Source organism: Rhineura floridana, chromosome 10 (genome assembly GCF_030035675.1).
Source record: "Rhineura floridana isolate rRhiFlo1 chromosome 10, rRhiFlo1.hap2, whole genome shotgun sequence".
NCBI classification, from domain to species: Eukaryota; Metazoa; Chordata; class Lepidosauria; order Squamata; family Rhineuridae; genus Rhineura; species Rhineura floridana.
The window spans coordinates 83,050,971-83,078,195 of record NC_084489.1 but is presented as its reverse complement, the minus strand read 5'-3'; the positions used below and the strand labels follow the sequence as shown (position 1 = coordinate 83,078,195).

Sequence of the window (27,225 nt, the reverse complement as noted above, 5' to 3'; positions counted from 1 at the left end):
ATAACAACAACAGGCCTTTGATCTGGATTAGGACCACAGTGGGAAGGGTTCAAGCCCTTTACCTTCACACTAGAATCCTAATCCAGATCTCCACCACCATCCCAGGTGCCTGCAGATTAACTTTTAAAAAATTGCCTTGTGAGTAGCATCTTGTCAACTTCAGCTCCAGAGCTGCAAGCCTTTGCAACAGCCTTTTGCCCTCCGGTTGTTTTGGACTACAATTCCCATCAGCCCCAGAGATTACTGTTGTGCAAGCTGGGGCTATGGGAGTTGTAGTCCAAAATAAGCACCAGCATGAGGGAAGGCTGCCATATGCGCTTGTCTTGAGACTCATCAGAAGGAGTAAGACTTGCTTCTGGGTGGACATCCTAGGATCAGGTCATAGGGACTTAGGAAGATGCCTTATAATATGTCACAGCATTGGATCCATCTACCTCAGTATTGCCTACACTGACTGGCAGTGGCTCTCCAGGATTTCAGGCAGGAATCTCTCCCAGCCCTACCTGGAGATACCGTTGGGGATTGAATTGGGAGCCTTCTGCATGCAGAAGAGATGCTCTACCACTGAGCTACAGCCCTTCCCCGTTTATCAGAGAGTGAGCTGCATGTCGAGCAGTCCCCAGTTTGAAACCCACCTAACCACAAACTCATTAGCAGGGCTGTTTTCTCAACCTTGGCTGAAATATAGGTAAATAGTTCTGACCTACACCACAGGGCAGTTTTAAGGCATAAAGCAGGGGTGGGGAATCTTTTTTGGCCAGACCCTTGTCTGACCCCAATGCCAGCCCACCTGTCAAAGTCCATTGTACAGTTCTTCCCAAATGCCTGGCAGCCAGCTGATCATTGGGGCACTTGAGAACCACAGAACAAGGAGCTGTGCTGGTCCAGCAGCACCAAGAACACCAAGAGGTTTGCAATGGAACCACCACTATAGCAGAGCTCCCCCTCCCCTCCGTTTTAGCAGTGCTTTCAGTGCCAATCTTATGGTGCTTTTGGAGAAAAGTATGCTCCCACCACTCATCAGCTGATGGGCGCCGGGAGCATGCCTTCCTCTAGTTCACTCTTAAGTTGTTATTATTCATTTATTTCATTCATTATTTATTTCATTTGTTGGTCGCCTTATACCCAACAGTCTCTAGGCGACTTACTACAGGTTTCAAAACATACAATATAACACAAATTTAAAAACATACAATATTAAAAACTTAATAGGAAGGTCTTTGCCTGGTGCCTACAGATGGATAGAGAAGGCACCCGGTGCGCCTTGTGATGCCCCTGTATTTATAATACTGTAAATATGGTAAGTGCGGGTTTATTAGAGTATATATGGTAAGTAGACTGAGTGAGAGGGGGGAGTACATGGGCTGGAATGTTGGTGAGTGTTGTATTATGATTGGCTGAGCACTGGAGTGTCTGAAGGTATAAATGAGAGGATGACAGTTGAGAGAGAGTTCGGTTGGTGGGAGTTCTGAGGGAGGTTGGAGTTGGTTTTGTGGGTTGGATTGGATTAGGCTGGTAGTGAGGCAGGTTATTGATGGCTAGAAACATAAAGAGAAACGCATCTGATGAAACCATACACTTGTTAACTATACCTTTAAGTAATCTTGTTGTTTCTGTGTATATAAATAAATATTTCTTGGTTGACCTAACGCCTGATCCTTGGCTGGGTTTACACAGACCAGAAGGGTGCGCAGGGCATATACCAAGGTGGGGAAACAGTATCAATGGTGGCAATGGTGAAAAGATAGTGTAACATCATCAAGTATCCAGAGCAACCCAGGGCTGTATTCTTTATAGGCACAAAGATGCAGGGGGGTTATGGCCTGCAAGTGCACCCAGACACAAAGTATCAATAGGCCAGGAGGAGACTAAGGCACAGTCTCAAGGCAATATTGAATTACAGGGAGTGACTGGTGGTGCTGCCTAGCAGTGGGATCTTGAGAGATGTTTGCTAGAGCCGGTGAGAACCATTTAAAGACCAGGACCCTGAGGTGGGACCGTGACAAGGCGGTGAGCACAGGCGGGATCCTAGCAGGTGGTGCCTGAGGTGGGATCCTGACAGGAAGGGTCCTGACAGGCCTCCCTGGGGAGAGCATTCCACAGCTGGGGAGCCACCACTGAAAAGGCCTGTTCTCCTGTTGCCACCCTCCAAGCCTCCCGTGGAGGGGTCATATGAAGAAGGGCCTCCGATGATGAATGTAGGGTCTGGGTCGGTTCATACAAGGAGAGGTGGTCCTTGAGATATTGAGGTCCTGAGCGTCATAAGGTTTAGTAACTCAAGATCAGCACTTTGAATTGAGCCTGGAAACTAATTGTTAGCCAGTGCAGCCATGCCAGAATTGGTGTTATATGTACCGACACACTTATCCCGGTTCCCAGTATGGCCATTGAATGCTGCGCTAGCTGGAGTTTCAAAGGCAGCCCCACATATAACGCATTGCAGTAGCCTAACCTAGAGTTTACCAGAGTATAGATAACCAAAGTTAGGCTATCCCTGTCCAGTTCCCTTTATAGCCACATCAGTACCTGCCCCACATCTGATGTCAGGTGTGAGGCAGGTGGGTGTGGTTTAGGGAAAAAGCCCTCATGCACCAAATCTGGCCCATGGGCTGGAGGTTCCCCCAAACCTGGTGTGCAATTTCTCAATCACAATTGCTAATAATTTCCCTTGGAGGGGGAGATCATTATATATTCTCACATCTTTGTGAGACATGCTGTTTTCTGACCAGGCAGGACGTTTCACTTTGCTGTGACCACAGAAAGGGAGCTGCTTGGAACAGGCTATTTTGAAATGGGTCCGGCGCCAGATTAGTCCTGCCACAAACCATTCTCATTTGTTTCAAACAATCTTCACATGGGAAACTCCTACTGCCTATAGGCTTCTCCTCATTTCATCCCTGCTACGAGTGGAAAGACCCATTACAATAAATATGTTTCCCCAAATATGTCCCTGGAGTTGCTCTTTCTTTTTATCCAGAAAGTTCCTGTGTTGTCTAGTAAGCCAGGCTAGAGCTATTATAATAACAGACTGTTAATGGCAAGGAAATGGATCTGACTCTTATCTGCCGAGATCGATTTTCCAATGCTTAATTATGTGGAATTCATCAGGCAGAATCACTAATTCCATAATAGCATGTTGCTGGCTTTTCAGCTGACATAACTCCACAGGATGACTGCCAGCTTTGGATTTAAAAAATATCAAGCCCCTGGTAGGGATGAGACACAAATTTGGTTCAATTTGCATTTTAAACCTATTTAATTTGCAGTTCCTGAAACAATATGCAAACTGAAATACCGCTATCCCTTGAAAATGTGCACTTCTCCAAATTTTGCAATGTGGTTTTCCAACCAAACTGGAGGTACAAAAATTCATAGATTGGGCAAAGTGTACCTAAAAATGCATATATTTGTGAAAATAGCATATAGAAATGCATTATATTAGGCAAAAGAACCTACAGAAATGTATATATTAGGAGAACGAGCACTGAAATACTGACAGCAAACCCCACTTGGATCAACTTGCTGTTGAGGGAGCTTGCTGTCAGCACCAATCAGCTGATTGGCACTGTCAGTGAGTCCTGTTTTGTTCATTTGCAGGTGTGGCTTGAATCCAAACCACATCTGCAGACGGTCTTCAAAGGGGTTCCCTGTAACCATTGTTCAATGCTGAAAGTGATACCCTTTGAACTTTGCGAGGTGGGTAACTCTTCCCACCTGACAAAGTTGATCCGCTGTTTTGGCCCACTTAAGTTTCCCATCTCTGGGGAACTCTCCTCCTTAACTCCTTCAACTGCCCAAATCCTTATTTCTGATACCGTATCATTTGTCTCGAAAACATTCTCCAAAACTGATTACCCACCTTCCTCTTTCTAACATTACAAAGAGGTTCACTTATTCGTCTTTTAAGGACTCCAAAACTTCCCAGTTCAAGTTGATGAGTTCAGTTGCTTGAGCTGGTAGCTGAAATCTGAAGCTGAGCTGAGCAAACTTTCAAAAGGCACTACCCTTTTGACCTGTCAAAGACCCTGGTGTAACTTAAGCTGGCTGGCTCTGATGTCAGTGTGTCAGTGCATCTGCTCTAGGGTTTAGTCCGAACTTTCAAGGTGCTGAACCTATTTTGGGAACCAAAATAGGTTCAGCACCTTGGACAGCTTCTGGCTAAAGCCCAGAGAGGATTCACTGCCCTATTGACATTGGAGCCACCAGTCTTCATTGCTGCCTATAGTTTGGATTGCTTTGTCCCTATTACAGGAACATACACATGCAGACGTTTCAATGTGATATCTTTCATGTTAACGTGACCTGGAGGCAACCCCACTGACAGCCCTACATCAAGGATCTAATTTCTCCAAAATGTTCTCATTATTCAGGCCATTTAGCTAATTGAGCTTGTTACGCTATGTGGCCGCACACATGCATAGTAGGTAACATTATGGGATTTCAATGTGATAAAAGGGACAAGACTGGCGCTTTTGCGCTTAGTAATTGGGAGGGTAGGACACCGTCAGTTAGCAACTAGTGAGCACCATGTAAACTCTTGGGTGGGTGTCAGCCTCCCACCCTGCTGAATGGTGTGATGCAACTAGCATCACTTACATGCTTCTTCACTATTGATAGCAATGAGTAATGAGGCCAGTGGTTTGACTGCTGGCGTACAGGGCACTGTCTCACAGAAAATGTCTTTGTCAAATATTCTCTGAACTCCTTGCTATAGAACAGCCTTGCTGTTGGGTGCGTGGTATGAAGTGGACAGAGGAAGGTTTTTCTCCCTCTCTCATAAAACTAGGACGCGGGGGCATCCAGTGAAGCTGAATGTTGGATGCTTTAGGACAGACAAAGGAAAGGGCATCTTCACCCAGCGCATGGTTAAACTATGGAATTGGCTCCGACGAGAGGTAGTGATGGCCACCAATGTGGATGGCTTTGAAAGAGGATGAGACAAAGTGGTGGAGGACAAAGCTATCAGTGGCTACTAGTCACAATGGCTAAGTTCTACCTCGACTGTTGGAGGCCATATCCTTGGACTGGTCAACCTTTGCATTGCAGGGGTTCCCAAACGGTGGTCCCAGTGGCCCATGAGTTTCATTCAGGTGGGCCACAGCATGCCCACATTAAATATTCATGTGGATTTTTAATTGCATCTTAATTGCTTCTTTTAATTCTTATATTGTATTTTATTGTGTTACAATTTGCATCGCACCTAGCACAGCAAATTGCAATTGCTACAACAGGCAGAAAAAATCATTAAGTGGTCCACCAAAAGCTTCAGTGGTTTTCACATGGTCTGTGGCAAAAAAAAAAAAAAAAGTCTGGGAACCAATGAAGTAGAGGACTGTCCTCTGATAACCCTTCAAAATAGAGGGCTGTCCTCTGTAAAGCAAGCCACATGGCATGGCCAGCCTCAGAGGAGTGGCCAGCAGGGAGGGGTGTCACCAACGATCTGGCATCCAGGCAGTGGCACCACTGTCAATTACCAGGATGGTGAGGGGGGCAGGGGTTGGGGTGGATTGAGTGCCCCAGCAGAGCCAGCCCAGCACTCTTGCTGGTGCATCCAAACAGGTTTGACCTTGCTGCCACACCCTGCCACACCCACTCACCATCCCACTGTGTGGCAACAATGCCACTGCTAGGAGGCCAGGTCTGCCCCTCCCAACTGACAAGGGCTGGTTTTTTAAAAAAAAAAACTGTGCATTGGGGCAATTTAATGTGGAGCTGGGGGCAGGAATCGGGCAGATGGAAAGCTGATCATGTGCAGTTTGAAAAATGGAGAGAAAATTAGATGCGCTAGGCAAATATGTTTAGTAAGCACTTAAATGACAGGCAATGTCAGGAACAGCATGTACACAAATTAGAGAAGGGTACAATATGCTCAGTTTCCATACTTAAAACAAACTGCCCAAACCATCTTAAAACATCTTCTTCTGTTCGGCTGAAACCTCCTCTTCCTCATCGTCTTCCTCTTTGGGCTTCAGCGCATCCTTGTAAAAATCCTTAAAGTAGGCCTGGTTTTGCACCTGTTAGTGACTGAGCTCAGGCAGATTCATTAATGAGTCATCACTGCATAGTAGATAAGAACTGCTGGCTTCTATTGAGAAGCCGCCACTGATACAGGGAGTGAGCGAGAAGCAACGCATGCTGTGTGTTCATTCTGCCTCTTTTGTTTTAGCATGGGGGGGGCAGATTGGAAATTTGTGCAGTTGAGAAATCTATAGGGGGGCAATAAAGAGGGACTAAAAGCAGATCTCTCCAGGAAGGCAGTTCTAAAGGCTGGGCCCAGCAACAGAAAAGCCCTTCCTATTTGCCCTCTTCAAGCATGAATTCAGAACCAAGAGAAGGGCTGCGTTGGTGGCCTTAATGTGCAGGTAAACTCACAGTCAGCCAGTGTGGTGTAGTGGTTAGCGTCTTGGACTAGGATCTGGGAGCTCACAGTCTGTACCTCCACTCAGCCATGAAGGTCACTGGGTAACTTTGGGCCAGTGACTGTCTCTCAGCCTAACCTACCTCACAGGGTTATTGTGGGATTACATGAAGAGGGGGAGAATCATGTACACCACCTTAAGCTGCTTGGAGGAAAGGCGGGATATAAATACTGCTATGATGATGATGATGATGATGATGATGATGATCATATGGAAGGAGGTTGCCGTCCAGAATGGTGTAGTGCTTTAGAAGTCAAAACCAAGACTTTGAATTAGTCGGAGAAAGGGAAAAGGAGTGAGTGCACTTGAGAAAAAGCCTCCTGCTACCTGGCTTCCATCAGCATCCCATCTGCTGAGTTTTGGAACAACTGATGTTTCCAGGCAGCAGCAGCAACATACTGAGCACTGCAGGAGTCTAGTCATGATGCAGCTAAGGCCCCATCTGCATTGCACACACCCCTTTAAACAGCCTTGGCTCCCCCCCAAAAAAAAAGAATCCTGGGAAATGTAGTTTGTTAAGGGTGCTCCCCTCACAGAGCTGCAATTCCAAGAGTGGTTTCATAATCAATATCTCTTTCCTCGGAGCTTGGGGAAGTGAAAGTGCTCTGGCCAAGCCTGTTGGAATCAGACTCAGACCCGCTGGTGTATTTTTCTCCAGTGTATGTTTAATGAAAAACTTCAGGTTAGAGCACTTCATGGATCAGCTTACAGGTCACACAAGGTTCTGCATCTCTATACAGCGTAACTAGGCATGCCTACGCAAAGCTTAGACACTCTCGCAGCAATTAGACACCCCCCTTAGAACTCTTAAGTATTTATTTATTTAATTAATTTATTTAAAATATTTCTGTTCCGCCCTTCTACCCTACAATAGGGCACTCAGGGTGGCTGCAATAAAATCGCACGCATATATAATAAGATACACAATAAAAACACGAAACAGTACAGTAGATTAAAATGCATAAAATACTATTAAAATACATAAAATGCATTATGCATGCACATTCAAACATGCATGTATATATGTGCATACACATATAAGAAAGTGAGGAAGAAAGTAGGTAGGTTCAGGCGGGCTCTTTCTACTTGCATGAGGAAGGTGTCGCAGAACGGAGTTGCATGCTCCTCCTTGTTGGAAAAGTGGGGGTCAGCTGAGCCTGCAGACACCGTTGCCTGCATGTCTGGGGTGACAGCAGCAGTGGCGGCAGCTCATAGAGATCTTCCTCCTCTAGAGGAGGTGCACGCGGAGGCGGCTGGGGCAAAGTTGGGGGCAGAGGAGAGAAAAAGGGGCGGCCTCTTGATCAGCCAGCCCTCCCTCTGTTGTAACTGGAGCTAAGGGGCAGGAGCTGTCACTGTCAACAGTGCTGTTTCTGCGCTTCCTGGTTGCAAAACACTAGGACCCTCACCTGGCTCCCATCCTGTATCTTCCTCTTCTTATTTATTTATTTATTTATTTATTTATTATTTGATTTATAACCCACCCTTCCTCCCAGCAGGAGCCCAGGGCGGCAAACAGAAGCGCTAAAAACACTTTAACACATCATAAAAACAGACCTTAAAATACATTAAAACAACATTAAAAACTAAAAAAAAAAAGCGTTAAAACATCTTTAAAAAAAGGTTAAAAACATTATTTTAAAAACATGTTAACAAGCAATTCTAACACAGATGCAGACTGGGATAGGTCTCAACTTAAAAGGCTTGTTGAAAGAGGAAAGGCACTGGAAAAAGCCACTGGAAAAATAGCAGAGATGGCGCCTGCCTAGTATTCAAGGGGTAGGGAATTCCACAGGGTAGGTGCCACCATACTAAAGGTCCGTTTCCTATGTTGTGCAGAACAAACCTCCTGATAAGATGGTATCTGCAGGAGGCCCTCACCTGCAGAGCGCAGTGATCGACTGGGTATATAAGGGGTAAGATGGTCTTTCAGGTATCCTGGTCCCGAGCTGTATTGGGCTTTGTACACCAAAACTAGAACCTTGAACTTGGCCCGGTAGCAAATGGGCAGCCATTCTTCTTCTTCTCCATCACTCCAGGAACGTTCCATGGGGCTCATGGTAGGAACAGGGGTCATCTATCGACCCTCAGCACTTTTAAGAGACTACAGTTCCCAAGATTCTTTGTGGGAAGCCATGACTGTTTAAAAGTGGCCTGATGCTGCTTTAAATGTTTCGTGCAGATGGGAGCGAAGGCATGTGTCACCATCGCCTGATACCAGGGCCGGCACAAGAGACTGCACCACCCCCACTCTTCCTCCTTCTCTCCCCCTTCCCTGCTGCCACCACCCATACCACCAATTACTCTTCCTCCTTGTTTCTCCTCCTTTCTCCCTGCCCCCCTTCCTCCCCTCCTTTGGCAGCTACTTTAGCAGTGGCAGCTGTGCCAGCAGGCTCTCCTCCTCCCCTCTCCTACCTCCTGCCTCCCTCTGGCTGCATACTTTTACTGATTATAATGGTAGTGCTTCTGATTTCTAACATTCTTTCACACTGCAGCGCCTGTTGCCTTATGGATTGGTGGGGTTTTGACCAATAGGCTGTCATGTTGCACTAAATTTCATTCACACCAGCGGGCATGCTGTGACACAGCAGTGAACGTCATTGGACATGTTGCTACTCCATTGCCTTTTCTGTGCATACACATTTCAGTTCCCTCCCTGATTCCCCCATGACGGCAGAAGGAAAGAACTGTATGCCGGTATTCTGCCCCAAATTTCATCGCTTTATTCCCACCATTTTCTGGGTCAATAGAGTTACAAACAGATTTTTTTTTTCTGGAAGCAATTAATACAATAATAAGTGCTAAACGTCCACTATATTCCACTGGAAGTCCAGGAGTGGCTCTTCCATTGTGTGAAACAGCAAATAAAATGCAGAAATTATCGGTAAGGAAATGTCAGGAAAATAGAACACAGCGTTGTCTGAACGCAGCGTCTGAGAAAAAGCCAAAGGGTCCTTCCTCAGAGGGAGGCATTATGGCCAACTGGGCTGGGAGAGCAGCATCTAGAAGTTCTGTTTAAACTCAGTTGTTTTTTTAAAGAATTGTTTGATTAAGGAAAAGTTTGATTTTAAACAGAATGTCTAGCCGCCGTGGCAAAGTGGCAGCCGTGTAGGCACTCTCCTGGACAGAATGCCTCACTCTGCAGAAGGACCTTCCCTTGGCCCTTTCTCAGACTGAGACAGGGTGGAGTAGAAGAATCCCAGTCCCTGCAGAACCTTTGTGTGCGTGGTGGTAGTAGCAGGAGCAGCAACAAGGCAAGTGAGTGGGGGACCCAGGGGGCACCAGTTTGCTGCCCCTGCCCTCCCATCTGAGGCAATTGTCTCCATTCTGCTTCACGATTGGGCTGGCCTTGCCAGATTGCCTTCTCCAGAACTGGGCGTCTCTAGAGCACCAGCCCAGGCTGGGCAAAGGTGCCCTCCTCCCACCAGTCACAGCTATCGCCTGGGCAGCCAGGGTCAAAACTAGGTCCAGAAGGATTCCTAGACTATGAAATTGTGTTTTCAAACACATTTTAGTTTGTAGTTTTGTACACATTCTTGAAAGCAATTTCTCCTAATATAATGCATTTTATGTGCTACTTTAATATGTTCATTTTTATGCACGTTTCCCTAATCTTTGCATTTTGGGGAACTTTCTTGGGTTTGAGAACTGCATCAGAAAATTTGGATGCTGTGAATTTCAAAGGATGGCTGTGTGACAGTTCTTGTATTGTTTCCGAAAGTGTGACTTTGATTGTTTCGTCTTTAAATGTGAACCAAATCAAATGTAACCCTCATCCCTCATCCCAAGGCACATGAACCAGCCTTTTAAGAGCCAGAGTTTTGCACGGATCAAATTGGTTAGGCCTCAGTCCCTATATGAGGATTTGGGTCACCCTACTTATGAAAGTTTGAATTATGCCTTAGAGAAGAGCTGACTTCTCTGCCTGTACCTGTGGAGGTTGTGCTGGTTGGACCTCCATGGGGCTAGAACCTTGCGTACTGAGAACATGTCTTGTAGTAATCCAAGTGTAGCCAGCTTGGTACCCTCCAGATTTTGGACTCCAATTCCCACCACCCTCAGCCAGTATGGCCAGTAGTCAGAGATAACTGGAGTTGTAGTCAGCAACATCTGGAGGTCAACGTGTTGGCTTCGTTGGCAAATGTGTTTTTCTAAGCCCTTTGTGTATTTGTTTATGCTAAGATAACATTAATAAGGGTATGGAAAAAGGACTTATAAGGAGACCTGCTGGGCAAGGATGCTTAAATCTTCTCTGTGGATACCGTCATTTTATGATTTAGTCACTAGGTGGCCCTGGACTTAGCTCTATCTGGGTGAAGCCAGGAGTTTCCTGTACCTCTTCTGTCTTTGTTTAAGAGAGGCTTGTGGGTCCTCTAAGCCTTCCATGACACCTCCCCATGCCCGCCAATTCTACTTCCAGCTCTTCCCTCGTCTGTTTCCCCCTCAGATGAGCTTACTTCCACGTTCAGAATTAAATAGGGCAACCTTCTTCCACCTTGAGTCCCCAGAGGTTGTTGGATTACAACTCTCATGATCCCTGACCATGGTCTAGACTGGGTAGGAGGGATGTAGTCCAGCTACAGCTGGGGACCTTAGGTGGAAGGACTCTGAATTAGGGGACAAAAAGCACAAAAATTAGCAGGATACTATAAACGTCAGAGTCCCTGCTTTTTGTCAGCTGAAGTGAACTTGAGGCAGGGCCTTCTCTGTGGTTGCTCCCCGCTTATGGAAACCCCTCCCAAAAGAAGTTAGACTAAGCCCACCTCTGAGGGGTTTAGGCTGGCAGTAATAACGTCTTTATTTTGTCTAGCATTCAATTTTTTAAAAAAACTGGATGTCAGTTTCTCTACCCTCTTTCCAGCGGCGTCACTAGCGGGAGTGCAGGGGGGTGCGGACCTCCAGTGTGCGCTCTCCCAGGGGCATGGATGAGGTGGCTGGGCTTGCGTGCGTGCGCACATGCGCGTGCGCACTCAAGGCCAGCCACCCCGTCCATGCCCCTGGGAGGGTGTGTGCTGGAGGGGCACCCATCCAGAGAAGGCCTGGGAACATCGGTGCACCTCCCTCGCCCCACCAACGCTGCTCCTGGTCTCGCCCGCCCACCCGCCTCCGAGGAGGAGTTGGAGCAGCCTTGCCAGGCAATGGCGCGGAGCAGGGCGGCTCTGGGTGTCACCCCCCTCATGGTGACACCCGGGTGCGGGCCGCACCCTCTGCACCCCGGTAGTGACACCCCTGCCTCTTTCTTCTTTATCTTGGCATAAATATTGTCAGTCAAGGTTTAATTGCTTGATGATTTTGTTCTTTGAATATTTTGTAAACCATTTTTGAGGGGCCAGGCTTCAGAGTGAAAAGAAATGCTCTTTTAAAAAATAAATAAAATTTATTAAGAACCATTGGAGAGCATTGGCACGGAAAGGTTAGTAGGGAGGGAAAGACTAAGCCTGGGGGCCAAATGCAGCCCTCTCGTTCCTCTCCATCTGGCCTTTGGGACCAGTGGTGGCTGGTGCCCATTGGGACTGGTAGGCGGAAGGCAAGGGAGGTCCAACAGTAGGTGGCGCCAGAGCCAATGACAGGCAGAGGCAACTCTTTCTAGTCTTGCTGCCATCCTCCTCCCTGCTGAGTTCCTCAAGGGGCAACACTGAGTCTGAAGAGGAGGAAGAGGACAGCCAGGGCCACCCCCTGGATGGGATGCAAGTAAGGAGGCAGGCAGGTGGGGAATGGCTGAGGGCAAACTGAGGCTGGTGGGGCAGTGCCCCACTTGCCCTAATGGACTAGCCTCCTCTGCTTGGGACTGTCCCCATACCACACACCCCTCTCCACAGACACCAACTGTCCCCGCTCCATGCCCATCACCTGCCCCGATTTGCAACCTGTTTGAGTGTTTTTGCCTGGCCGGGACGTGTTCTCCAACGCTGAGCATGCTGGGATATAGGCTTGAGAGGTATGTGCTGAAGCTAGCCTGCTGTACAAGAGTGAAATTTGTTGCCCCACCCACTTTTGTCTCTGGCCCCACCCACCACTGCCATGTGGCCCCCAGAGGTTTGCCCGGAAGGGAATGTGGCCCTCAGGTTGAAAAAGGTCCCTCATCCCAAGCTAAGCACCCCTTTCCTGCACGTCAGTGGCCCCTGGATTATAAGGAAAAGTATGGAGACTAGGAGCCCTGTGTTCTCAAAATGTGGTTGTGGCCTGTATTAATCACAACTAACATCTGTTGGATTTCAGCATGATAAAATGTTTGCCCGAGGAAAGCCAGCACATCCAGTGCTAGGAGAATGCATTCACCCCGTAAGAACCTTGGAACACAGGAAAACCGCTTTACACCAAGTCAGACCCTTGGTCCATCTAGCTCAATATTGTTGACACTGGAGCAGTACCTCTCCAAGGTTTCAGGCAGGAGCCTTTCCCAGCCTATCCTGGAGATACCAGGGATGGAATCTGGTGCATGCAAAGCAGATGCTCTGTCGCCATTGAGCTGCATCTCTTTCCCTCTAGCTATGGCCCTTCCCCTCCACAGCTTTGAGAGAAGAGGGGTTCTGGCTGCGCAACAACCGGAAAAGAACTTCTCACAAAAACTGATTTTCCCCAGATGCGCTCGAATTCTCTCATAATCCTGCGCTAGCTGATGCGCTAGCTTGGACTCCTTTTCCCTCTCGCACTTGCAGGCTTCGTGGGAAGCATCCCAGGGCATGTGCAGAGTGCGCTTCCCACCATGAGAAGGCTCCAAATTATGCCTGATGTTGCAGCAGTTCGATGTGAGGAGAATGAGAGAGAACTAACGATCCTGGACACCCTTCCCTTCCGACAGGGAGGAGTTGGTTCAGTTTCAGACAGGAAGGCTAATCCCATCTCGTGGCTCTCTCCCCCCCCCCCCCGGTTTGAAATCCCTCTCGCCGATCTGATTTTGCATGAAATGTTTATTGCTTGAAGGATAATCAAGCCAATCGCAGGGGATGGCAAAATTACACAGACACACGCACAGGCACTCCCTTCCTCTCGGTAGCTGAGGCCAGGGCAGGATTAGACAGCAGCCAAATGTCAGCAGGGGGGAGGCACGGGAGAGGGCAGAAAAGCCCCTTACTTAGGAAGTGGCTGTGATTTTATTGGCTCCGGAGCCGCTGTGGAAAGCAGGAGCCCTTGAGAGGATTTCGCTGTACCCAGTCCGCCCACCCTCCAAGACACAGAAGCAGAGAGAGAGAGGGAGAGAGATGTAGCCACATGAGCCGGTAGGATTTGCTTGGCTTTAATTGGCAAAGGAAAGGAGAAAGAGCTGGGGGGGGGGAAGCAGGAAGAAGAAATCTGGAAAAGTAGAGAAGCGCGTTCAGCCTTCTCTTTCCTCTCCGGCTCCGCCAGCTTCAAGGTCTGACGACCATGAATGAGACTATCATTCTTCAGTACTTCATCGAGGAGCTGGATGCTAACTGCAGCCTCCTGGATATGTGGCAGGATGGATTTGATGGTAGGGGAGCACAGAAGGTTGGAAAATACTCGAAGGGTTCATGTTTTTAGGGACACGGTTTACTTCGTGGTCACTCCTTACTTACTTACTTACTTTTTTTTTTTTTTAACTTGAAGGTCCCTATTGCAATGCCACCACCGATCAGATCGGGACCTGCTGGCCAAAGACCAGCGCTGGGGAGCTGGTGGAGAGGCCTTGTCCGGAGTTTGTCAACGGAGTCAAGTACAACACCACGAGTAAGTGCAAAAGGAACTCTCTCGCCCTCTCCTCTTTCTTTGAAGTTTAACTCTGAGCTTTGTGTGGAGAAAGGGGTCCTGACAGAGGCTTGGGGACAAAATGATAGATAGATAGATAGATAGATAGATAGATAGATAGATAGATAGATAGATAGATAGATAGATAGATAGATAGATAGATAGATAGATAGATAGATAGATATTAATTTATGAATCACCTTGTACATATGTCTCAAAGTGATGTATAGACATGCCATAAAAACAGGTAAAAATAGTTTTTAAGAACAGTACAAAGAAACCAACTGAAGATGTTTAAAAATAATTCAAAATGAACATTTAAGGGTGTGTGTGAGTGTTTGTATCTCACAAATACATGAAATCACTTTCCCTCTTGAGTGTCTTCGTGGGAACTGAGGAGCCACATTCCAAAAGGGGAATGCAAAATTCCTTTCTCTGTCGACGTGGGGTTGGAGGCTGTTAAGTTTGGTTTAACACAAGTTCATTGACTTATCTCTATTTTGTCTTTGGGGAGAAAGGAAGCTGGGTGCTTTCAAACAACACTGGGGGAGGGGGAGAATGTAAGACCAGACAGTGATTTCTCATGTGGAATCCTCTCTGTGTGTGTGCATGCTTGCGCGCATGCGTGCTCACCATGCGCATTAGATATATTTTAGCAAATATCTAGGATGGGCTGTATCCATCACTTGTGAATGCCATTGTTCATCCCATTTTGGACATTCCCTTTTACAGATGTATCTTGATCTATTGGTGAAATTGAGCAAGTGTCTTGGCTTCCGCAGGTGGAGATACAAATTCCTGCCTGCTGCTGGGAATATGCCTGATGCAAAGTAAAGAAAGTGTGCAAATGGTCAATAAAGCCCCTGCAGCTCAACATACTTCTCTGTGTGGGAGTAAAGCCCTCTCTCCTCCTCAGTTTTGGCCATTCAGGGCCCCATTTCCAGATCTGTCTGAGAATCATGTAAACCAAATTTCAGCTCCTAGAAGTCAGTCGATTACTGACTGTCAGTCCCAAGCATCTTCTATATGAATATATATCATATACAGAGCTTGGAAAAGTTACTTTTTAAAACTACAACTCCCATCAGCCCAATCCAGTGGCCATGCTGGCTGGGGCTGATGGGAGTTGTAGTTCAAAAAAGTAACTTTTCCAAGCTCTGCATATATAGTATGAATGTTGATCATCACAGACAAATGTGGTAGGTGCCTGAGGGCTCCATACACACATACATTTGGAATACATTTAAAGCACATTCCTCACCCCTCAAAGAATCCTGGGAACTGTAGTTTATTATCCCTCACAGAGCTACAGCTCCATGCACCCTTAACAAACTACAATTCCCAGGATTCTTTGGGGGGGGTTGCTTTAAATGTATGGTGTATACAGAGTGCTAACATCGTCACCTAATGGGATTGTGAGCATTCAACTGTGTTATTATGACGTTCACAGAAATCTTCTGGGACCAGCAGTATCCACTTGTGAATGTCAGCGTTCACCATGTTTTGGAGATGTATCTCAGTCTAATGGTGAACCTGGGCAAGAAGTGGGCAGGGTATGAAATTCAGGGGGGAAACATTTGTGGGGGCAGGGGACACATTTCACCTCTAAGCCTATAGAGTACCAGTAGAACATTATCTTTGAGTGAAAATTCATATGAACTTTCATCGTTATGACAGCCAATGTGGTGTAGTGGTTAAGGTGTTGGACTACGCCCTGAGAGACCAGGATTCAAATCCCCACACAGCCATGAAGCTCACTGGGTGACCTTGGGCGAGTCACTGCCTCTCAGCCTCAGAGGGAGGCAATGGTAAAACCACCTAATACTGCTTACCATGAAAACCCTACTTGTAGGGTTGCCATAAGTCAGGATTGACTTGAAGGCAGTCCATTTCCATGTTTCATCGCTAAATTGAAACCACTGCTCATTTTGCAAGATATTCCAAGGATGAGATCATCGGCAAATTCCCCATGCTTCTGTCTGAGCAGCTTAGCTTAACATCAGCAGGGTTGTCCAGGGCTCAGGAGTCCCCTGACCTGAGAGTCCTTTGAGTTAATTCTAGATGTCTGAAAACCACTTGTGGTTGCTGAGGGATGAGAGGCAATCTCCTCTTGGTCGTATTACTTTGCGGGGCCAAGGAGTGAGCCCCACACCTGAAGATAAATGCTGGGGCTCATCCAAGGTGCACTGCCGCTGTGACTCATATTAAGTCCTGCTTGTAATTGCAAGTGCAGGAAATCTGCATGCACTTCCGTCAGGTCAAATAGGAGCTGCCTGCCTTATATCTGTGATTTCCCCCAGAAGATCCCTACAGGTGTTGTGTGTAGATTGGAGGGGTCCAGCCATCGCTTAGTGGCAGAGCATCTGTTTTGCATGCACAAGGAGCTAGGCTCATTCCCCGGCAGCTCCAGGGAAAGAACCTTGTCTGGGACCCGAGAGAGAGAGCTGTTGTCGGTCACAGTAGACTTTACTCAGCTAGATGGGCCAATGGGTCTGACTCAGTATAAGGCCACTTCCTATGTTCCTACGTTCAGTGGTTTGAACCAAAGCACTGAAGTCCTGAAACTATCACCAGAGGGCATAAGCTGAGTTTCTCTCAGTATATTGGACATCTCAAAATGATTGAATGATGCTATCATTCAATCAAAGACTGACTTGGAATCAAAGACTTGGAAGCACTCTTCGATGCCATCCAGTCCAACTCCTGCTCAACGCAGGATCTGCAATGGAGGATGCAGCTACAGCATCCCTGGAAGGTGGCCATCCAGAATCTGCTTAAATACCTCCCAAGGTAATCTCTTCCATTGTCAAACAGCTCTTAGTGGTTAGGACTTTTCCCCTAATGTTTAGCTGAAATCTGCTTCCGTGCAGTTTCCGCCCATTCATTCTAATCCTGCCTTCCAGAGCAACAGAGAACAATTATGGCCTGTCTTCTGTGCGACAGCTAGGCAGCTTCAGATAGCTGAAGACAGCTCTTGTGCCTCCCCCTTAACCTTTGGAGCAATTATTACTAGCCCTCCTTTTTTAGGTATTTACCATCTGCGATGTAGATTTAAAGTCCTCGTAAGCATCCACTAAAAGGGTGGAGGGAATTCCCACCTTTTTGTCATCCTGAGAATCAGTGGTTAAAGAATGTTAAAGGCTAACTAATCCAGAGTTAATGATCTGGGGTTTTGGAGTCGGAAGGATGAATTGTGACATATTCCTAACAAGGGGGAAGTGCGTAGATGAGATCGGGCATCCTGAACTGCCAGTCTACTTTGAGAGACGTTTCGGTGCCAGATGGGTACGTGGCATGCAGGTTGACATCTCGCAGGTGTCTTAGTGGAAATCAGCCTGCACCAACCTGGTGCCCTCCAGATCTTTTGGAGTACAATTCAGAGCTTGGAAAAGTTACTTTTTTGAACTACAGCATGGCCACTGGATTGGGCTGATGGGAGTTATAGTTCAAAAAAGTAACTTTTCCAAGCTCTGGTACAATTCCCATCAGCCAGAGCTGATAGGAGTTGCAGTCCAAACCATTTTGAAGGCACCAGGTTGGCCAAGGATGTTCTAAATGTTTGATTCTGGAATTACTTTGGCATAGTGGACAAGAGAGGGTGAGCTGTAAATGAGGACGTCCTCTGTTCAAATGTCACCGCAGCTGAAACTCACTTAGTGGCCTTATACAAGCCTCCTCCCCAGCTGCAATATGGATGTGTAGTTGTTATTTGAGCTGTGATTGCAGTGCATTGATTTGATCTTACGGCTTTTAATCATTGTTGGCTGCCCTGAGACCATGTTAAGCAAAGTGAACATGGCAAGGTATAGTGTAGAAAAGCATTCTAGTATAGGATCTGCATTTCCTGAGCTATCTGAAAGTTTGTTAAAAGTCCAGCGATATTGAGTTTATTGAGATCATTGGCTGCCCTTTCCTCTGTTATTTATCTGTTGATCAATCGCAATGCTGTTGATATTGACTCAGCTAGTGTTACATGAATGAGCCTGTTTGAACCTCAGGCTTGAGCTCTCTCCCCCTCTCCTCTGGGATGGCTGTAGGGAGGACATTGGAAGCCTCCTTTTCCTGGTTTTCACTAACCATAGTTTGGTGTTACATCCCAAGTGAGAACTGTGGTTAGTTTAAACTATGGCTTATTGAAACTAGTCAGGAACGGAAACCAGGGTTTGATCTTGGCTTATTTAAATAAACCACAGCTTGAACTGACTACAATTTAGTCTGGTTCAGACATAGCAACAGAATATGGTTATTTTACACCAGGAAGCCTCTGCTTCCAAACTCTTTTTTGTGGTCGTGCTGGAGTAAGAGAAGGAAGGGAAGAGGAGCCCAAGGCTCAAGAAGGGTCATTCCTGTAGTGCTAAATGATGGTTTTGCATTACATCTGGACCAGGCCTCTCTCTCTCTCTCTCTCTCTCTCTCTCTCTCTTTCTCTCTCTCTCTCTCTCTCTCTCTCTCTCTCTCTCTGTGTGTGTAAAACGTAAATAATCAAGAAGTTGCAGCAATAGCAGAAATACAAAATTTTAAAAAGTGAAAGCAATTTTATAGCAAAACATAAATGGTGCAGCACAGTCTTCCCCAACCTGGTGCCCACCATGTGTTTTGGACTTCAGCTCCTATCCGGAGCAGCCAGCATTGGCGTGGGGGAGGGGTTGTTGCTGAGAGTTGTCGTTTGAAACACCCACCATCCTGTTTTCATGAGTGGCTTGGGCCAGATGTGTTTGGGAAGCCTGCCAGCAATAATCCTTCCCCACTGTATGGCTTCTCCAATGGCACGCTGCCTCTGAACATGCAGTTTCTGCTTAGCTATCACAGCTGGTGGCTGCTGATAGTCCCCCTCCTTCTCCTCCTCCATGAATTTGATTTGCCCCATTCAAAAGTCATCTAAGACGGTGCCGATCTCTCCATCTTGTGGTAGAGAGTTCCATAGCTATGCCCTGTGTAAAGAAGTAGTTCCTTTTGTTTGGAATGAACCTCTTGCCAATTACCCCTGATTATCAGTAAGGCTGGGCCAGAAACAGTTTAATCTTCAATTATTGTTAACCCCTCCATCCTCCATTGCCAGCATTTAACAGCCTCTTGATGTTTCATCTACTTTTCATCAAAGTCCCAGACGCTGACCACAGCAGACCACGTGAGACCCTGATCTAGCCCACAGGATACCCAGTTCAAGGAAGCTCCTGGCTGTGTGTCGGACACGCTCAGGAGGAAAGCTCTCCAACTAGAATAATCTAAACCTTACATTGAATCTTAGACCCTCTCCCTAGCCCATGTGTCTTTAGGCAGAGCTCAAGGTAGGATTAGGGTAGACCCGTCGCATGGGCTGGGGGAGGGCTTACAGGAGGCATGTCAAGGGACACAGCCTAAGCTTTTGCTCATATTCCATAGGACCTTCTCTGAGCTTGGTTAGAGACAGCTCAGTCTCCTTTCCTCCCAAGGCTTTGGAGCTTCCCCATGCCCTCGTAGTTCAGGGAGACCCATAGGTCTTTGGAGCTTTAAAGGTCAGGCTTTGAAGAACTTTATTGGAACTGTGATTAATTTCCAGGTCGCCAAAATGTTCTCCCTCATTGAACTTGCAAGTTTTGATGCAATAGTTCAGCGTACTCTAACTGCAAGAAATGTAGACTAATTTGTCTCAAGTGATTCCCTTAATTTTTCCTTTATTCTGTGACATCTTTTAGCATATAACATAGGATGCTTCACGCTTAAGTCACTTGTAATTTATTAAGGAAATGTACACGTGTGTGTGTGTGATTTTAATAGCTTCCCCAGCCCATATATGATAAAAGAGTGAAACACATTTTCAGATACCTATATTCTGAGGGTGATTTATATTTTGTAGTTGGGGGGAGTGACGCCATCCCTCCCCCCATGATTACATAAATATCTAGTTGTCTCCTATCAGAAATTATTTAATATGTAAGGCTGAGTTTGCAGGAGGAAGAAGACAGGTCATTATGAGATTGTGCTGTAATTAGGGGGAAATGTTCCACATGAACCTATTAACCTGGTTTATTGTATGACAGGTAGGTACATGGGATATTTGACAAACAGAACATATCAGAAACGCTTCTCTCTCTCTCTCTCTCTCTCTCTCTCTCAACTACATGTAGATGGCCATAATGAGTAGAAGCAGATTGATAATAATTATTATTATTTCTTTTTAATATGTTTTTAAATCTTTTTTAAAAATAGGTGATTTTTAAGCTTTTAAAACTGTTTTTAAAGATGTTTTGTTTTAATGTTTCTGATGGTTGTTTTGTTTTAATATATTTTAAAGACTGTTTTTATGATGGGTTAAAGTGTTTTTTAGTGCTTTTGTTTGCCTCCCTGGGCTCCCACAGGGAGAAAGGGCGGGATATAAATCTAATAAATAAATAAGTAACCAATAGTAGCAGCAGCAGCAACAGTGACGGTTTGTGGTTATTTGTTACACAATTACAGTGTTTCAGTGTGGAATGCTCCTCTTCAGAGTAAGAGCAAGCCAGCCATGTCCTCTTCCAGGATACTCCATTCCATTTCCCCCCTAGTTCTCCCTTTCCTTGCTGCAATTCCAGCCAGCATTCTGTGCATTCTTAGTTCTCAGTGGTCTCTCTCTCCCCCACACGCACTTTGTTTCCCCCCCCCTAAAGTTTTTAAAAAAACCAAACTACTGCAAACCTTAGGCTTCCCTAGATCTGGCGATACCTTGCTCTTGTGCGCAAGAGGTGCCTTTTTGGCTACATACGGAGTATGCACCCACAGAGAACAAGTTTGCTATTAATATATAGGACAATAACACTGCACTGTCAGTGTGCATGCTGCTTTACAGAGTCAAAGGGACAAGTCCCCCGTCACAAGGAGGCTACAAGTTACAATTTGACACAGGAAAAGCAACAGAGGAGGGCGAAGGAACTGAAGGAAGGGAGGAAAGGTGGGCAAGGATATGCAGTTGGTTCAGTTATGCATAGTTTGACTTGAGGCCCCTCCAGGCATCCTTTTTGTTGTGCATTCATGATAGGAGGTTATACACGATCCTGCTTCCAATGCTGTTCGTGTCCGCAGAAGTTTCAAGGTGAATGTACGGCTTTGTTTCCAAGCACTGCGTGTCCAACAGCTTCCTGGTGACATCTTGTAACTGTTGTAGGGGATGCCCAGCTTCTTCTTCTTCTGCACTATGGTTTAAGAGTGTCCCTCCAGATGGCAATCATGCCGTAAAACTGGGGAAATATCACAGAACTAATATAGTTCAGTGATGCCTGGATGGTCCAGCATAAATCTGCCACTATTATCGCGTGAATGACATGTTCTGGCTCCTGCTGGGAGGAAGGGTGGGATATAAATCATATAATAAATAAATAATAAATAATGAAATGTTGCAGAAGACACCTGCAAAAAAAAAAAAAATCTGGAGGGGCCTTCAGGTGATTCTCAAAGAACTAGGTTGGTTGTGTATCCTCTTATACAGAGGACAGTCCTCTTATTTCCTCTAAAGGCCATCAGAGGAATGTCTTCCATTTGAAGTAATGATTCCTACAGTTGCATATGTACATATAAATTAATATATGTGTGGTTTATGCAAATTGATGTGGAAGATGTTGGGGTTTTGCCTTCTCTTTTGGTGATTCATAACTGGCCATCCTGGTAAGAACCAAGTTCTACATTTATTTTTTTATTAAGAGGATTTATAACCTGCCCTTCCACAGTTAAAAACAGAGCTCAGGGCAGCTTACAAATATAATAAAAACAATCAAAATACACAATGAAAATTAAAAGCATAATAAAACACAAAATTGAAACAAGCATAAAACAAGTCAATGCAACAGTATAAAAATCCAGCATAAAACAAAAACCCAAGCTAAGCATCAGTTAAAAGCAATATTGGGACTGAGAGGTTGTCCTTACCAACAATTAGGAAATGTGAAATGAACACACCACTACAACTTGTAACACAGATAGAAATAAAGATTTTAATATTATATCTGGATACAATTTCTGAGAAGGTCCTGTCTTGTGTCCTAGCCAAATGCAGTGGGGCCATCAGGACAGGACTTTGGGGCAGACAAAAGGAGCAGAAGGGCCCAGAGGCACAGGATGGCTGGCTTTCCACTTTTTGAAATAAGCAAAGGCAACATGCATGATCATCTAAAGAGGGCAGCCCATTAACACCATTCATTCCAGAGTCTGAAATGACCTAATTGCACCAATCGCTAAAGATGCCTCAGATATTGGAGGGCACTGAGAGAAGGACCGTCTCAGAGATTCTCAAGATTTAGGATTGACAAAGTCCACCCTTGCCTTAATCCTGTTCCAAGGGCAAGGCATCCAAGAAGAGACACAGCTCAAAGGCAGGCATCTGTCTCTAGACTGGGGATGTCAGAGAATTCCAATGACAAGAGAAATGGGAGTGGAAATTATCGATATTTGCTTATTTGCCCCGTGTCTGGAATGGAAATCAGTCCAGTGAATATGATTGGGATTTGCTGTTGTTGTTGCTTTCAATCTGCAAAAGATACGTAAATGATTACATTGCCCCCCCTATTTGCATCACATTTCCGATGCATTGAAATGAACGGGATGAAGTAACAAAATGAGATCCTAATTTACATAATTAATAACTGTATAAGTTACATAATTTTGCCACAGCAGGCAGCGAGATAAATAATGTAGGTCTGGGTGGAGAATGAACTGAAGTGTAACAGAAACAGTGCTGCATGAGACAAGCAGAGGGCAGAACAGAACTTGGTGCCTTCTTACATCCCTATGCCTGACTCTTGCCTGCGCTCACAGACTTGAGTCACAGACAAACCGTAAGGAGCAATGTAGGGCTTTGTATTAAAACACCAACAACCCAGCAATATGCCATCATAGCTGCTTAGGTACTCCCATAATGGGCACCCGATAGCTCAGCCCTATGAGGAAGCAGATTGCCACAGTCTATATCCATGAATGAAAGCTTGTCAGCTGATTTCAAGGGCAGCGTGTTGCAGATAGCTTAGCCTTGAGCTGACAAAAGCATGAATGACTGTTGCTAGGTTTTAGCCAGGAGATGTAGGAGTGGGGCCATAAGAGCAACTCTTGTCATCTCTTCCTGCTAAATTGCAGTGCTAGTAGGTTCCTTCCAGGGGCCAGTCTGCAAAAGAGCTTTTCCCCATTGCACTGAGTCTGTAGCTACAGAGGCTAGACTGGATTGCATTCCCCCATCTGCTTGCATAGCCTGTTTTTTAACACATGGAGGCGAGATCCAGGTTTGCCTGTGACATGAAAAATGTGTGCTTGAGCCTGTCTCGTGCACTGATGGAGGATCCTGTTGACATGGGATGGAATGCAGAAGTGAAATTGGCTGTACCTAATCAGGAGCTGGTATAGCACAGTGGGGAGGAGAGCCTGGCTGGGAGACCAGAGTCTGTGAGTTCAAATCCCCGCTCGTGTCTCCTGGGTGTCAAGGGCCAGCTAACGATCACCCCCAATTGATTGATTGATTATACATACTGGGCTGGGCTGGCTGTTGAATTTTACTTCAGTGTTCAATCTTATTTCAAAGCTGGAACATAGAAAGCTGCCTTACACCAAGTCAGACCATTGGTCCATCCAATTCAGTATTGCCTGCACTGACTGGCAGCAGCTTCCCAGGCCCCCACCCGTACGTGGAATGTAGGAGGCTGCCTTCTAATGAGTCAGACCATTGGTCCATCTACTTCAGTATTGTCTACACTGACTGGCAGCAGCTCTCCAGAGTTTCGGGAGCCTTTCCCAGCCCTACCCGGAGATTCCAGGGGTTGAACTTGGGCCCTTCTGCATGCCAAGCAGATGCTCTACCGCTGAGCTGTGGCCCATCCCTAAATGAAAAATGGAAATGGCCAGAGGTTGGAAAAGTTACTTTTTTGAACTACAGCTCCCATCAGCCCCAGCCAGCATGGCCACTGGATTGGGCTGATGGGAGTTGTAATTCAAAAAAGTATTTTTTAAATTTTATTTATTTATTTAATTAAGCTTATATAGTTCAAAAAAGTAACTTTTCCAAGCTCTGGAAATGGCGCACCAAGTAGAGGAGGTGCAGGAGATTCCTATGCAGGCATTTTCCCTTGCAAATGCCTCATGCGGATGAGCTGCGCGAGAGCGCGGCAGTAGTGGGGCTTGTACAGGAGAACTTCCCAGGAGCCCAATCTGTCTCTCACCTTTAATGTATTGTTGATCAAACGGAATTATTGATTTGCCAAATGCATATCCCACCACTCCCAAAGGAGCCCAGGGCGGCAGACATGCCAACAAAAGCAATAAAAAGAAAAGTATTCTGAAAACAGTTGAAAACGCTGTAAAACACAGTCACAGTTTAAGGTGGGAAGGTGCTTTATACCAAGCCAGACTCCTTGTCCATTTACCCAGGGGAGGGGGACCTCACCAAGGGCCATGTGCACCCCTGGAGGCCTCTCTCTGTGACCTTTGGGACTCCCCCTAGGTCAGGCCCCATCCGAAGCCACACCCCTTCGCAGACTGCTCCACATGTGGACAGGGGAATGTGTCTGTGACATATGAGCATGCCTTTGGCTGGCCTGAAATGAGCGTGGAGAGATGTGTGTGTGTGTGTTTGGAAATCTCTGACTTTTGCATCGCTGGCATGGAGCCTCCTCCATGAGGGGTTATCACTGGCTGAGGTAACAAGGGATTTATTGAATTACAGAGGATTGCATCGTTAAGGATTCCTAATATTCATTTTCCAGTCTTATTTGACTGCAGGAGGCAACATCTGTATTGAAAAGGTGTAGCTTGCACTTACTGTTTGATGCCAAAGGAGCACAGCAGCACTCAGCTGATAGAAATTCACTGCTCCCACTGAAGGAGACCAGAAATGGTTGAAATGTGTTTGGGATTTGTTCTGCAAATAGACATTTGATTATGCATGATTGTTTCATACAAGGTTTTATGATTGTTAGTTTTTATATGTATATATATTATAGTTACATGTATTAGATGGGATTTGTTTAGTACCAAGGGATTTTATTGTTACATATGAATGTTTTATATAAAGCTTTATGTAAGCTAGCTATTTTTATATATCATAAATTTTAATGTATTAGAAAGACCTACTACAAAGATTTGCATAGATACAGGGTCTTTTTTAATTATGTCCCATGACTGATAGCCATCTAATATCACAGAATCACTTGTAACACTGGAACAGATTAATCAACTAGCCCAGTTGACTTCTTCCACGGAGCCTCCTCTACAATGGTAAGAGTAGCATCCAGCCAATTTTCCCTCTGGCTCTGCCCACCATTTGGCATGTGGCCCCCAGAAGGTTTCCCATGAGGGCGTGTGGCCCTCAGGCTGAAAAAGGTTCCTCCTCACTCTTGTTCTAGCCCGACGATGCCTGCTCTGACTTCCGGTGGGCTCTTCAGGCTTTTGAGCAGAGGTCTTTCCTCCTTTGGAAATGCCATGGATTGCACCCGGGACCTTTTGCCTACAAACCATGTGCCCTTCTACTATGGCAGCTGCTGGGCAGGTCTCAATGCAGGGACGGCAGGTTTCAGTTTGCTTTGTCGGATCATCTTTGTGTAACCTCCCCAACCCCCTTTTGCTTGAGAATCTGCTATTTGCCTCCCTCGTCTGCAAGGTTGAGATTCTGTTTACTTTTGGGTTTACTGTGCTTATTTTAGCATTCTGCATTGTGTACACAATCTGCTCCCAGCACGACAGATTGGAGCTGGCATCAAAAAGCCTCTTGGTTAATTTAATAAACTCTCTAAGCAAACCATCATGTGAGGGGGGCAGTGATTGAAAGTGGGAGAAGCGGATGGGTTGGAAACTTGCTAAACTGCACTCCTTTTCTGATGAGAGGAGCCTTTGCACTAAACCACACCATGTCGACTCATAGATGAGAAATCAGTTTGTGGAGTATAGCTCACCATTTTTGCTGCTGCAGTCTCTCTCTCTCTCTCTCTCTCTCTCTCTGTCTATAAAGATAGATAGGTAGATATGAGAGAGAGACAGAGAGAGAGACTGCAAATAGGTAGCAAGCAAGAGAATAGGGATGAGAAAGAAATCTTAGGCTCAGATGCAGCCCTCTGGATCTCTCTGTTTGGCCCCCCGGGACTCTCCCCAGACCACGCCACCTCCTCAGCTGCTGCTCCAGGCTGGAATGCACCTTTGAGCTCTGGTCATGATTCTTTCTTGCCTGATGGAGAGATGTGGTGTGTGTTGGGGGCAAGGGTGCATGTAGAAACCTCTAACTTCACATGGGTGGGATGCAGCTTACTGTTCAAAGCCAAGATACGCATCCATTGCTCCGCCCCACTTTTACCTCTTGCCCCGCCCACTACTGGCATTCGGCCCCCAGAAGGTTGCCCATGAGGGAATGTGGCCCTTAGGTTGAAAAAGGTTCCCCACCCCTGCAACAGAGCATTGTTTCATTTAGGGCAAGGGTGGGGAACCTCAGGTGCTGGGGCCAGATGTGGCCCTCCAGGTCTTTCCACCTGGTCTTTAGGACTCTCTCCAGGCCACACTCCCTCCCCAGACACACCTCTCCCTAGCCCTCCACAAAGGTTTTTGCTTGGCTGGAATGTGGCCTTCAACTCTGATAATGCCTCTTGTTTGCTTGAATGGAGGACAGCGAGGGGTGTGTATAGAAGCTAGTCTACTGTAAAAAGATAAAATTTACACAACGTAGGAGCTGCCACAAAGGACCATGACCCCTGGACTGAATGGCCCAGAGGGGCCTCCTCTGCTGGTCTTCAGACCGGATCACCCGGACTACCAACAAGCAGGATTTCTTTATGAAAATTCTTCGGGATCTGAAAAACACCATTGATAATTTCTACGAAGTTAGAAATCCTGAACTCCTCTGCATGTTTCTTGGAAGTAAGTCTCTGTGAAACCAGTGGGACATACTTCTGGGTAAACATGGAGAGGACCTTGACTATTGGATTCACAAGCCTGGATCTGGATCCAAATACCTCCAAAGTTAGGAGCCCAATTCAGCAAGACCAAGTATAGTGTGCTTCCTGGACTAGATCACTTCAGAAGACAGGTAGGGGATCGAATGTAGGAGCTTTGTAGCGTTGAAGTCTGTGAGTGATGTCAGAGGTACAAGCCAAGAGACACATTCCATAGCCTGGCTTACCCTCACCTT

The 27,225-nt window shown here is 46.1% G+C and overlaps 1 protein-coding gene across 8 annotated transcripts in view; it reads left to right on the top strand.

The window, feature by feature from the left end:
* CRHR2 (corticotropin releasing hormone receptor 2) overlaps positions 1-27,225 on the top strand; it is a 218,456-nt gene that overhangs the window by 56,865 nt on the left and 134,366 nt on the right. For 6 of the 8 annotated variants that reach the window (XM_061586324.1, XM_061586330.1, XM_061586323.1 and 3 more), the window contains one exon: positions 13,986-14,105. In XM_061586324.1, the coding sequence (XP_061442308.1) occupies positions 13,986-14,105 (120 nt within the window). Of the gene's footprint in view, positions 1-13,545; positions 13,637-13,755; positions 13,870-13,985; positions 14,106-27,225 lie in introns of those variants that run through there. The other 2 variants (XM_061586331.1, XM_061586327.1) reach the window with 2 other exon arrangements.